We start from the raw sequence: 14,040 nt of genomic DNA, 5'->3' as shown, positions 1-14,040 counted from the left end.
GGGGGGGGGTGAAAGTTATTTCGCGTGGAAAGTTTAACATTTCTGAACAGGGAAAGGTGTAGAATAGTGATTCATAAATGGTAAGAAGTGTACCTCTTGTATTCATTTTGATTGCATTTATTCTCGGTCTGTTATATTGTGTGTGTGCGTGCGTGTAAAAATAGTACTTGTTATAATACATATATGGCAGAAATGATACATTAACACGTATAATTTTCCAGAAATGATACGTTAATTTTGAAATTTTTTTTATTAATAACTTTTTAACGAGTTAGGTCCGACGGTTAAAACTTCCTCAAGGTCACTCAGGGTAATGACCTTGACAACATATGTCAAGGTCAAGGTCATTGGGGGAGGCTCCCCTAATCTACATTTTTACCGAATCTTATTCTAAAGACTCTAAAGTATCATTTAAAACAAAAAAAAATTTTTCGATTTTTTGAAAATTTCACAGTGGCTTTCCCCTTAAACGTTAATAAAAGCAATATATATTTATATTGCTTTTATATATTAGAATTACAAAATTGTGTTTAAAAAAAACTAAAAAATAGTACATTATTTTTTTTTTTTAAACAATTTCGAACATATGTATATCTCAGTTCGCTGCATATTTTACAGGTTTTAGAATTACGAAATTGTGTTTAAAAAAAAAAAGAAATAATGTATTATTTTTTAGTTTTTTTTTAAACACAATTTCGTAATTCTAAAACATGTAAAATATGCAGCGAACTGAGATATACATATGTTCGATGTATCATATAGGAGATAGAAGTGCTGTTGTACCTCTCGGTGCAACAAGATATTAATTTGGGATTCGATCCGCTCAAAGGGTTGGAACCCACGAGGAAAACGAGGAAAGTGGTCAAGGTCGTAGAACAAACACACACTGCACCACACTTTTATTAAAATAACCCCTTTTTTTTATTATAACACTTACAATTTCGAGTGGTTATTACCACTGATTACATTTATTTAAGTAATCGTAACCCTTTATTTAATTATTATAATTACCCGATTGAATGATTACACTTTGGTGGTTAATTGCTTATGTTACAATTCGAATAGTTGGTTACAATTGTCGAATTGATTTAATTAAAGAACATATTCGGGTTAAAGTCCTCGCTCGTGACTTAGACCGGTCGGCGACACTCGTTATCGCAGATGTAATATGACTCGGTTCTCGCGACGCGCGTAACGTATCGTTACGTTTAGATGTTTGACAAGACTCTCTCGCCGGTCCTTAGACCGCCGAATATATAGGCGTCGCGGAGTCATCGAACTAGCGGCATTCGTGCCGTGTGCAATGCGGACTTCGTCCTCTTGCATTTCGGCAGTTCGTTGTCCTGTCGAAATGCAAGATTTGCTTTTTATTACTAATTGTTCGATGTGCGTGCGGTCATTGCTTGCGTTCGATCAGTGATCGTTGTCCGCACGCGTTATGGAATTTGCAGCCTTGCATTTCCGCAAGTCGTTGCTATGCCGAAATGCAAAGGTTGCTTTGCAGTAATAATCTTGCATTTCCGCCAGCTCGTTGCTAGGCTGAAATGCGAGACTTAATTGTGGTAGCACTCGCGGGCTACAACAGTGCAAAATAATTCCTGAAATAATGGTACTGTATATATTTCTTAGCTGTCAAAGATCACTTCAGGATTGCTACAGCAGTTGAAATTCAGCTAAAATATTTCAGGAATTTTTTAATACTTTGAAAACTAAAAGATTATATAGGATTGTCTGAATTACAATATAAGTTAGAAATTAAAAAGGAAATTAAGAAATACACATAATCTCTTTATTATAATATTGCTATATTTATACTTAAGCTATACTTGTAGCTGTAAATCAAATATTTTGATAAAAAGAAAATTATAACGCTATAATTAAAATATATAACAGAAGTTTTGCAAGAAAGGGTGTCTTCCAATTGCTCAACATAAATGTACACAGAAATGTACAAAATAAAGCTTTTTACACAGTTCAATTAGAAATGTGTACAATGTTTCGAATAAGTTAATCTAAGGGTGCTTTCCAGCTACGAAACACAGTGTAAAGCCTACGGCACACGGTGCGTTTTTTCGTGTTAAATCGTTTGCGTGTTTTGGTGCTAGTTAAATAAAAGTAATAACCTATCACAATTAAATAACGATAGTTTGGTAATATACAATATAAATATGTCATATGACCAACTAATTTTCATATAATTTTATTCAAAACTTACTTTTCATGCCTCTTTCTCTATGATACTTAGTTTGAAAGGTTATGTTTCAAACCGGTAACTTCTGCTCGTGTGAAGCGTAAACAATCACTAATCAGCGATGCCGTCTTAATTGCATGCAAAGCTGCCAACAGAGTAGCGCACAAGAAATCTATCAACGAAACCAGCAGCTAAACACGCACCGTGTGCCGTAGGCTTAACACTGTGTGACACAGTGTTAGGGTCTGCGCACAATAGGAGAAATATTAGGAACAGATATTAAATATAAGAATTTTAACCTATCAGAACTGTGTACTGTGGAATGTGCGCTTTCTGACAGGTTAAAATTCTTATATTTAATATCTGTTCCTAATATTTCTCCTATTGTGCGTAGACCCTTACACAGTGTCGACTTGTAGCTGAAACGCTATTTAGTCACTTTACATTAGTGTTTCTAATAGGAAAAGTATTCTGGTATATTTACTAATTCAAAAGAATATTTTGTCTTCTTATTTGTTTCGTATACACTCATGCAATGTCGGAATATCATTCCTAGACAAAGACATAGAGAATGGACTGCGCGATCCCGTATCTATGTAGTATCAAAATGTGTCGACGAAAATGAGAGAGAGTGTCCGTGGAAGACGGCCATCTTTTTCCATTTCATGGTATAATGGAAGAGAGAATGAGAGGGAGATGGCCGTCTTCCACGGTCCCTCTCTCTCATTTTTGTTGACCATTTTGATACACAAATCGCGCAGTCCATTCTCTGTCTTTGTTCCTAGATAAATAAATAGTACAAAGGCCGGTATTCATAGTCAAGAAGTAATGTCTTAAGTAAAGTCTTAAGATGTAACGAACCAATCAAAGGCCGGTATTCATAGTCAGTTCTTATATTCAAGACCGTCTTAAGTTCATTCTTGAGGAGTTACGAACTAATCAGAGGACCGCTTTAGCATCTTAAGACATTACTTAAGACAGTCTTGAAATAAGAACCGACTATGAATACCGGCCAAAGGGCTGCATTCGCATCTTAAGACATTACTTAAGACATTACTTCTGACTATGAATACCGGCCAAAATATAAAAATCTTGGTTATGTTGGTAGCTATGAAGAGACGACACAGTTGAACTCAGCATTTTAGCTGTATACGATTGTGTCGACTTGTGTCATAGTTGGAAAGCACCGTGTCGACCGTGTCGTACACTGTGTTACACAGTGTCTACTTGTGTCGTAGCTGGAAAGCACCCTAAATATAGCTTGTGTACGCCTGTATTAAATAAAAACACTCAATATCCTACAACCACGTTTATAGCTGTCGCAATTAATAACATGTAATTGTTATATAATATAACAGAATAACGTGTTATCATATGCAAAGTAACGATAAAAGTAACTGTAAATTTCGTTACCGTTATCCAAAAATGTACGCAGTAAGAGTACGCAGTTATCAGTAAAATTACCAAAAAAATAATTTGTAACTGTAACTTCGTTACAAGGAACGAGTTACTTCCATTTCTTGATTATTTGTATTTAATCTTGTAACTATGTGATACACACCAATATACACAACAATATACAATAGTGAACTAGAGGAAGGGACTCTATAGTGAACTGTTAAATAGTGACATCTTCTCCAGTTAAAATTATTCAATATAGGGCTATGTTCAGATTGTTATCGGAGTGCCACCCAGGTATCCTTCTATCCTAATTGTTTATTGAATGTTAAACAAGGATGACATGACACACGGAAAATATTGGGTGGGAATCTGAACATGCCCTATATAAATAGGGCGGTACGCGGTTAACTAACTAGGCAGCTAGAGAACCGCGTACCGCGCTCCATGTAATCGCACCCTAAGGGTGATTTTACATGCAGCGCGGAACGCGGTACATACGCGGTACGCGGTAGGCGGTAAAGTAACTAGGAACCGCGCGCGGTAAGCCGCGCTAATTTTCTCCTATTATTATATGGAGCCAAAACTGCGCGGAAAAGCGGCACGGACTAGTGACAAGTTGACGTTACTATGCACTTTTTAATGAAATTAAAATTAATAGATTTAAATGCAATTATTAAGCAGATTCGTTGAAAAAATAAGATTATTGATAAAATGTGCATAGAAATAAGTTAATACATTTAAGAAAATGCATACAAATGTGAACTTGTCACTACCGTGCCGCCTTTCCGCGTTCCATGTAATAGTAGGAAAAAAGAAAGGCGGAATGATAACGACATGGTCGCCATCGGCTCGGTCAGCTGGGTGCATAACTAGAAATTAACACAGGTATATACTGTGTATACTTACTGCCAAGTAAAGCGAAATAATTTCGGAGTTCGGAGTTTGGTAGGAAAAAAAAACGATTTTTGCATTAATTAAAGACTGTTTTTGTCATGGAGACTGCAGATATGATGTTGATGGCCATGATAACATTATTAAATCGATTAAATCTAATAATTACCATGCGCTTTATTGGCCACTTGGAAGAAATTTGCGTTAACTTTTCAGGTTAATTACCTTACAGTTACTTCACCGCGTACCGCGGCTTGCCGCCGCCGTTTCTGGTTACTTTACCGCCTACCGCGTATCGCGTACCGCGTTCCGCGCTGCATGTAAAATCACCCTTAGAGTTCAATAATATAAATATCTTTATATATATATATGTATATATATGTAAGGGTGTTACTTCCGTCGATTTCTATGATCCACGCTTGGCGAGCCACAGACACGACGAAAGCACGGTGTCAGGATTCCTTACGGGAGGGATAGGAAATGACAGGCGACCAGGACGCAAACAACACGTACAGACTTTGGTTAGACTTAATAGCTTTAATACTATCGCGGATACACAACTCGACATTCAGGACGACAAGACTGTGTCTCTTGTACAACGACTCGACTTCTCTCTGTACAAAGACTCACTTGAATAACTCAAGCGGCCAATCCGCACACACGACGTCACACCGCGCAGACGCACTCGCGCCGACCATAACGACGACTTCAAGTTAAACTATATACGCGCCGCGCATGTAGCGATCGTGGCGCTACGAGACGGCTAACATCTCAATTATAGCGGAGCTGATGTCGGAAACAGGCGCTCGCTTACATATATATATATAATATAAATAATATAAATAATAATATGAATATCTTTATATATATTTTTTATCGTTGTGTAGGTTTTATTTAAAAATATATTGTGTAACAACGATACTGTCACTGTCGTCAAGTTATAGAATAGAGGCCTTATTGGAATGTATATGTTTTAGATGAAGCCACATTTAATTGGGAAGCCAAACCGAATAAGTATTATTTTAATGTGGAGAGTAGTGGGGCCTTGAAACCCGAAAATATTGTTATGATGGGGATTGCAGCATTAAAAAATAAATTATCGAATTTGCAGACACAATTAAGTCACGAAGTACAAAGCGATGCGTTGAGCATTCATCATTAAAAATTTATTTTAGCTTGATGTTTATAAAATTGTATGTCTTATTTCATATTTTATAAAATAAAGTAAGAACCTATAACTATGTGTTATAAATAATCTGATATACTAATTTTACCTTCTATACTTATTGTTTACCAAATGTTAAACAAGGATGACATGACACCCAGAGAACACTCGAGTGAGAATGGGGGTCAATTGTGTATCTTTGTCGATTTTCCTCACTTCTCGTACTTTCATGTCACATGAAAAAATACGCGCGATTGGCTATGATCGTAGTGAAAACACGATATCCCTATGCTTAGGGTCTACGCACAATAGGAGAAATATTAGGAATAGATATTAAATATAAGAATTTTAACCTGTCAGAAAGCGCACAGTACACAGTTCTGATAGGTTAATATTCTTATATTTAATATCTGTTCCTAATATTCCTCCTATTGTGCGCAGACCCTTACGGGAGCTAAATGTGAAATATATTGCGCATATGAATCAATATGAATTGGGGGTGATTGTGTATCTTAAAACCTAGTAAAAATCATAAAAGTGAGCTCTCACTTGATTTGCTAATTTTCATCATAGTAAGAATGCAATATTTTTCACGTGAGATTGTTCGGCAAGAAATTTCTTGTCGAATTGTGCCAAAGTGTGTCGAAATCAGTCGAAATTGTTCGAAATTTGTCTTATTTAAGGCATATCAATGGACGTTTTTATGCTTCTTTGCATAGAGGAAGATGAAAATGACAATAATAGAAATTTAAATTAAAATTATTAATTAAAATTATTATTAAAATTATTATTAAAATAATTATTAAAATTAAATTATTATTAAAATTATTATTAAAATTATTATTAAAATTATTATTATTTAATTAAAATTATTATTTTATTAAAATTATTATTTAATTTAAATTTAATTTAATTTAATTTAATTTTCGTTTATTTTCACTGTTGTATCGTAAACGTCGTCTGCCGAAATCGGGATATCTTTGCATAAAGGAAAGTAATATTTCTTTTTATTTCTCGGTTATGTTCATTTTTGTCACAGGTCGCAATAATTGTTTGCAAAAAATTTTTAATATACACCATTTTACATATCTCTGTCAATCTCTGCGAAGATAAAGAGGTTATATTTCTTATTCACATCTCAATTCATATTGATTCATATGCGCAATATATTTCACGTTTAGCTCCCGTGAGCATAGGGATATCGTATTTTCACTACGATCATAACCAATCGCGCGTATTTTTTCATGTGACATGAAAGTACGAGAAGTGAGCGTACACGTTTAAACACTACACTAAATATACATTTTTCAAACGTTTTTAATGTTTTTCACATATTAATAATTACGCACATTAATGTGTATAATTCATAACATATAAAGCATAATTTATTTAGGTATATACTTTATCTGTATAACTTTTGAAATGTACTGTTTGGGATATCGAATGGATCTTGTGTATCCCGTAATCATCTTCTAATTAAATTTAAATTTCTTTTGCGAATATTATTGTCATTTTTATTTTCCTGTATGCAAAGAAGCATAAAAATGTCCATTGTCTTAAATAAGACAAATTTCGTTCGAACAATTTCGACACACGGTAAATATAAAGAAGAACCCGCTCCTCTTAAATTTTGATAAAAAATATACTCAATCGATGCGTTTTTGCATGAAACGAAAGAATCTGGCAGAAAAAAGTGTCTCTCTGCCCTACGAACCGAGATATTAAGCGTTAAAGTTGACGACTATTCAGGTTAGGCACACTTTGGCACAATTCGACAAGAAATTTCTTGCCGAACAATGAAACTCACGTGAAAAATATCGCATTCTCACTATGATGAAAATTAGCCAATCAAGTGAGAGCTCACTTTTATGATTTTCACTAGGTTTTAAGATACACAATCACCCCCCTGATCACTTTGGAATCAAACAAAGAATTGAATTTGATAAGGTTAAGGGCTCTCAATGAATAATATCATTAAATATTAATGATAAAAATCTATTACTTATACCTCTATAATTCCAGTTATGCGAGCATATTGGCCAGCATCACCAGATTGTTTCTTATAAAGATAGTCAAATTCACATGGTTTAGTAGTTATAAGTCTCGCGGAAAGAAACTTTTGGCTTTCCAAGAATGACCGCACAAGCCTGATCTCTTTGGAATCAAACAAAGAATTGACTTTGATAAGGTTAAGGGTTTCCCAGTGCCAAGGGTTGCTCTTTCAATTCCTTATTCTTTCTTTGAATCCCCTCTCTCAGAGGCTATACGCATGCGCGAAACGAGAGAGAACGAAACGGTTCCAAATCATGGACATAGAAATATAGGGACAGACATAGACTTATACTCATAGACTGCGCATCTCAACGGGCCGACTGTCGTCTGGACTAGAGAGAGAAAGCATGAGTGGTCGGAGCTTTGTCTCTCTCTAACGATGGTAATGGTGGTAATCGTTAGAAAGAGACAAAGCTCCGACCACTCATGCTTTCTCTCTCTAGTCCAGACGACAGTCGGCCCGTTGAGATGCGCAGTCTATGAGCATAGTATATACAGTAGCGCAACTCTCTGTCGGCACCTTTGATGTTAGTGTTGCCTAAAATGGAGTGCGCATGCGCGAAATAGGCGAAGTACTAGACTGTGCTTTTTCTCTTTTCATCCTTCTTTCGCTCTGTCAAAACGCACTAGCACAGTATATGTAGTAACGATGCGCATGCGCGAAATAAATAGGTTGCCCTATCTCATTTTCTCCTTCTTTATTGCTCTCTCTTTATTCAATGTTCCCTTTAAACAATTCATTAATAAAAAATTTCCCTTTTTTAATATTTTAACATACAATATTTTTGTATTATTGTATAAGTATATATATAATATATAGTATGTCTTGGCATAATTATTATCAAAATTATTTCAGTATATGATATTATTTATTAATTTAAATTATCTTCTAAATATATTACATTTTTTATTTGTTGTATTTTATATTTATTTTTTTGCACACACATTATATATATAATATATAATATATATTATAAATTTTTTTTTATATCAACTTTCTGATAATATGTATATACATAGCATATATTTACAAATTTACAATTATATAATATTTCTCTACATAAATATATATTTTTCAGATAATTTAATATTTTTCTTAATTATTTTACATTTATTTCTTTATTTACCAATATATTTACAATTTATTTGTATTAATTTCCATTAAGTTTAGATTATTTTATTGCATTAGTACATTTATTCGTGTCTCATTCTCCAACATGCTCCTACAATAGTTCTTACTCACTTCAATGCATTCATTGGAGTGTGACGCAAATAAATCTAGGTTAATCTAGTACGTTTTGACAGAGCGAAAGAAGGATGAAAAGAGAAAGAGCACAGTCTAGTACTTCGCCTATTTCACGCATGCGCACTCCATTTTAGGCAACATAAAATCGGGAGAGTTGCGCTACTGTATATACTGTGCTATGAGTATAAGTCTATGGGGACAGAGCATTAGCTCCGAATCAGGAAGTAAGATATAAGGAGACTCCACTCCGTAAAATAAAAGTGGACCCATTTTAGGTTTCGAGTTCAGTTTCCGATTCTGATGAGTGCGAGTAAGAGAAATGATCATTTCTCTTACTCGCACTCATTATGCGCAGCACTACTAAATTCACGAGCGCTGCGAGTGTCAAGAATCGGAAACTGAACTCGAAACCTAAAATGGGTCCATGTTTTGTAGACTGGCGAGACTGAATGGAGTCTCCTTATATCTTCCTTCATGCTCCGAAGATAGGCGAGGGGGGTTATTCTGAAATGCGGGGGGAATATATGCCTAAATTTTATTGGCTACAGCTATGCGCATGCTCAGTATCGTGTAACATCGACTTAACGGCCAATCGCAAATAAATGATCGAAACAAAATGATAAAAATTCGTTGTTAAAAAATTAATTGTAACCCATTACCAATGAGATTAACAAAATAAACCAATAATTAGAAATCTGAGAAGGAATTATATAGAAGTTCTAATGAGAAAAATAAAAATATGTACGCATATTCAATATTAAACAATTACTATTTATTTGGTACTTTTATTCACTATGAAAAAATTTACTAATTTTTAATAAATATTTCTTTGAATAGTTCTAGCGAAACATTTAATAAATGTAAAGACGTATTTATTAGATCTAAGAATCATTAGTTTGAATCAACTATCATTTTTTTCATTTATCTAAATATTTATTTACCATAAGTAAATATTCCATTAGGACACTTCAAAGAAATATTTATTAAAATTTAACACCACAAATTTTTTTCTTAGTGTAGATAAAAAAAATACAAATTAGGATTTTAGATTTATATAGATGGATTATATAATACTACGTAGAATAAAAATTATAGAATTGAATTTTTCCATAACATGTGATATTGCTTGAAAATGTGAAACCGAAATTTGTTGTGCTCTTCTCGAGAGTAACATTTATAAAAAAAAACGTATTAAAATAAATTAATAATAATAATAATCCAAGGTACATATTAAAATACTTAAAAGCTATGCAGAATAAAAGGAACAGAGAACAGAATATAATAAAAAAAATACATAAATACATAAATTACAATGTAATTTTACGATTTTTGTTCACACTGATTGTCCATTTCCAATTTTGAATGTCGGATCTATTTCTACAATTCGGTACACAACATTGCACCATTTTAATTTCAAGATATTATGTGAGAGCTAAGCCGAGAAAAAATGTCAGGACTTCACCGGTGCTGAGACTTGATCCCAGTTAGAGGTTAGAGTTGCATGCACATATATCACACTTGTCACTTGCGCATGCGTACAATAACAGCCAATCAAACTTAGGCATGTATTACCTCGTCGCACCGTCCGCGGGAAGTGGCTTCCCTCCCGCAACGTAAGGGTCTGCGCACAATAGGAGAAATATTAGGAACAGATATTAAATGTAAGAATTTTAACCTATCAGAACTGTGTACTGTGGAATGTGCGCTTTCTAACAGGTTAAAATTATTATATTTAATATCTGTTCCTAATATTTTTCCTATTGTGCGTAGACCCTTATGCTCTGTCCCTATATTTCTATGTCCATGTTCCAAATGAGTGCGTCCTTTTCTAGATAGAATTACCCCCACTCCTCAAATTTCCGACAATGCGTACTCTTACCACAGTATATACAGTAGCGCAACTCTCCCGATTTTATGTCACACAAAATGGAGTGCGCATGCGCTAAATAAGCAAGATGCCCAGTCGCGCCACCTAAACTTCTTTCTCACTTCTTCTTATCTGTTCTCTGTCACTCTCTGTCAGGACCATTTAAATGGTTCCGTTTAAAGATCCTGTGATTAGGTGTGTGCCAGTGTGTGCTTAGAAAGCTCAAATTTGAAGGAAATTAGTATAATTGCCGTCTGTTTGAGTTGTGTTGGTTTGAGAAACTCCGAATCTAGTTCGTGACCGAAAAGTTTGTGGAAATAAAGTAGTGAAAAAGTGGAAAAAATTAAGTGAAACGAGGAACGATTACTAAGAGAATAGTTAATATATACACAACCATTGCATACAAATTATTATCTTATTTAATTTAAAAAAAGTTATTATTAAATATCGTTTATAAATGTAATAATTACAGTATTATTTTCTTAAATGTAATCCGTATAACATTAAATTTTACTTTTTGTTGTTTATATTAATATCTTAAGCCTGCGATATATGATGTTTGTTTTCCTGCCGGATTGCTTACGTTTCAGTTAGAAAATCTACGTCCCGTATGACGCAATTCTAATAATTTACAAAAACTCAAGCAACCTAACAGGAAAAAACGCATTGTATATATGCTGACTTTAATTAAAATATTTTTACAATATAATATTTATATTATACATACAATATTTACATAAGCTTATATTTTCTTATCTTTTTATTTTACAATGCATTACAATTATGGTCTATTTTTTTAAGTTTTTATTACATTTAGATTAGGCTGCGGTCTAGTTGCCACTACGAATGCTTTGAAGCGTTTCTTGATTGGTCAGTTTGTATAACTTTCTTTTGATTGGCCAATCAAACGCTTCAAAGCATTTGTAGTGGCAACTCGACCGCAGCCTAATTCGATGTAGTACATACAAATAAGCTAGAGTAGCTAGAAAAAGATGGAAAGATGGAGAGTAAAGAGCAAGTGAGAAAGAAGTTTAGGTGGCGCGACTGGGCATCTTGCTTATTTCGCGCATGCGCACTCCATTTTGTGTGACACTAACATCAAAGGTACCGACAGAGAATTGCACTACTGTATATACTGGTACTACTATCTCTATGGCCCCGACAGTACAATCATAGAAGTCGTGCGCCCCTCAGCAGGGGGGGAGGGGAAGTGGATAGAAGCCTGCCTAGAGAACCTCTAGTAGAGAGAATTGCCAACTTGGTCACGTGACCAATTACGTGATTGGCTGGAGGAAATGAGCAGATTTGGGCATTTCGACACCAATGCATGACATCAGAACACATGGCGGCCTCATCGTTCGCGATGAAATATTTATGTCTCGATTAAATGGTCCGGGGTCCGGGAACGCCGTCGGGGTACACGAAAACGAAGAGCTGCCACTGCTGGGGTCAGTCTGCCACGTTCTAAATCTCGTCGTATAAGGTTAGTGATCAACTCAGTCGTTGATCGACTCTAGTTGATCGTGTTAGTAATTATGTTTTAATATTATTTAAATTTTTGTTATAAATTTGACGAAATATTGAAGTGTTTATTGGCAAAAATTATAAGTAAATTTTTATTACATAAGAGATGTACATTTAGGTATTGAAGTTTGTGTGTAGAGTCGATCAACGATTACTAACCTTATACGAAGAGATTTAGAGAGTGGCAGACTGACCCCAGCAGTGGCAGTCTTCGTGTTCGTGTACCCCGACGGCGTTCCCGGACCCCGGACCATTTAATCGAGACATAAATATTTCATCGCGAATGATGGGGCCGCCATGTGTTCTGACGTAATGCATTGGTGTCGAGATGCCCAAATCTGCTCATTTCCTCCAGCCAATCACGTAATTGGTCACGTGACCAAGTTGGCGATTCTCTCTACTAGAGGTTCTCTAGGCCTGCCCCGACAATACGATCGTAGAAATCGTGCGCCCCTCAGCAGGGGGGAGGGGAGGTGGACAGAGGTCTGTCGTGATAGTCAATCGTAGAAGTCGTGTGCCCCTGTGCAGGGGGAGAGGGTAAAAGTTACTTAGCATGGAAAGTTCAACGTTTCTGAACAGGGAATTTTTTTGTTTAAAACTTTTTTCGTGTAATACGTATTTTTGAATAAGAAAATGTAAAAAACTGCAAACAATCGAAATTTTTTTGTTTTAACCTTGAAGATGACCTTGTCGGTGATTTTTATGATAATGAGCATGCTCAACTTATCAAAAAACATCAATAAACCAAGCCCCATAGGAATCGTAAGGATCAGGTAACCTGAAATGACGTTACCGGTTGAAACGGGACGCGCCAAGCAGATGGTTTCAATGTTTATCCTTCATTTACGGCATTATCGTTAATATTATGAAGAAAGTGAATTAAATCTTTTTTATAGAGAATTTGATGCTCTACCTTTTTTGTTTGGAACTTTTTCTCGTTCGATGTGTATTTTGGAAAAAAAAATGCGAAAAACCGTAAAAAATCGCGTTTTTTAAAGTTTTGACCTTGAAGATGACCTTGTCGGTAATTTTCATGGTGATATTCGTGTTCAGCGCACCAAAAAACGTTAGTATGCCCCGCCCAATAAAAATCGGAGGTATCAGGTTTTCGGAAGTACACCCCAAAATCCCAATTTTAAAGATTAAATACACAAATATGCATGTTAAATCTTAAAGTAAGCCGCAATGCTTGGTTGACTATTTTGGTTGATTGAATGATTATTTTCTATTTTTCTCTAAAAATAATAAATTTTTAAAAAAATGTATACTACATAAAAGTTGTATTTTTATGAGATCTACAACTTTTGTAAAACATTTTATGATAATTTTAATATTTATTGAGATAAATGGAAAAAAGGCAGTTTTTATGAGTTTTTTGTTTTTCACCATGAAGATGACCTAGTCGCCAATTTTCACTATGATTTTCGTAATCAGCGCATCAAATTACGTAAGTATACCAAGTTTCAAAAAAATCGGAATTGTGTTGCTTTCGGAAGTGCACCCCAGATATTTGGAAAGATTTTGGATGCTTTCCAATTGATAACACAAATCGACACATGTGTCGTTCTATTTTTGTCAATCACTAAATATCAAGAAAGATAGAACGATACTTGTGTCGACTTGTGTCATCAATTGGAAAGCAGCCTTTAAAAAGCGGAACAAATGTGTTATTTATAAATAAGAATCAATTACTCAATGAGTAG

The 14,040-nt window shown here is 34.7% G+C and overlaps 1 protein-coding gene across 1 annotated transcript in view; it reads left to right on the top strand.

The window, feature by feature from the left end:
* The window catches only part of RpII33 (RNA polymerase III subunit RpII33), a 10,240-nt gene extending 4,595 nt beyond the window's left edge, over positions 1-5,645 (top strand). The window contains exon 5 of the mRNA XM_018544491.1: positions 5,461-5,645. Coding sequence (XP_018399993.1) covers positions 5,461-5,645 — 185 coding nt within the window. The remainder of the gene's footprint in view (positions 1-5,460) is intronic.
* Positions 5,646-14,040: the final 8,395 nt, after the last annotated feature.

Source organism: Cyphomyrmex costatus, unplaced genomic scaffold (genome assembly GCF_001594065.2).
Source record: "Cyphomyrmex costatus isolate MS0001 unplaced genomic scaffold, Ccosl1.0 scaffold446, whole genome shotgun sequence".
NCBI classification, from domain to species: domain Eukaryota; kingdom Metazoa; phylum Arthropoda; class Insecta; order Hymenoptera; family Formicidae; genus Cyphomyrmex; species Cyphomyrmex costatus.
This window is presented reverse-complemented; position numbering and strand designations above follow the sequence as displayed.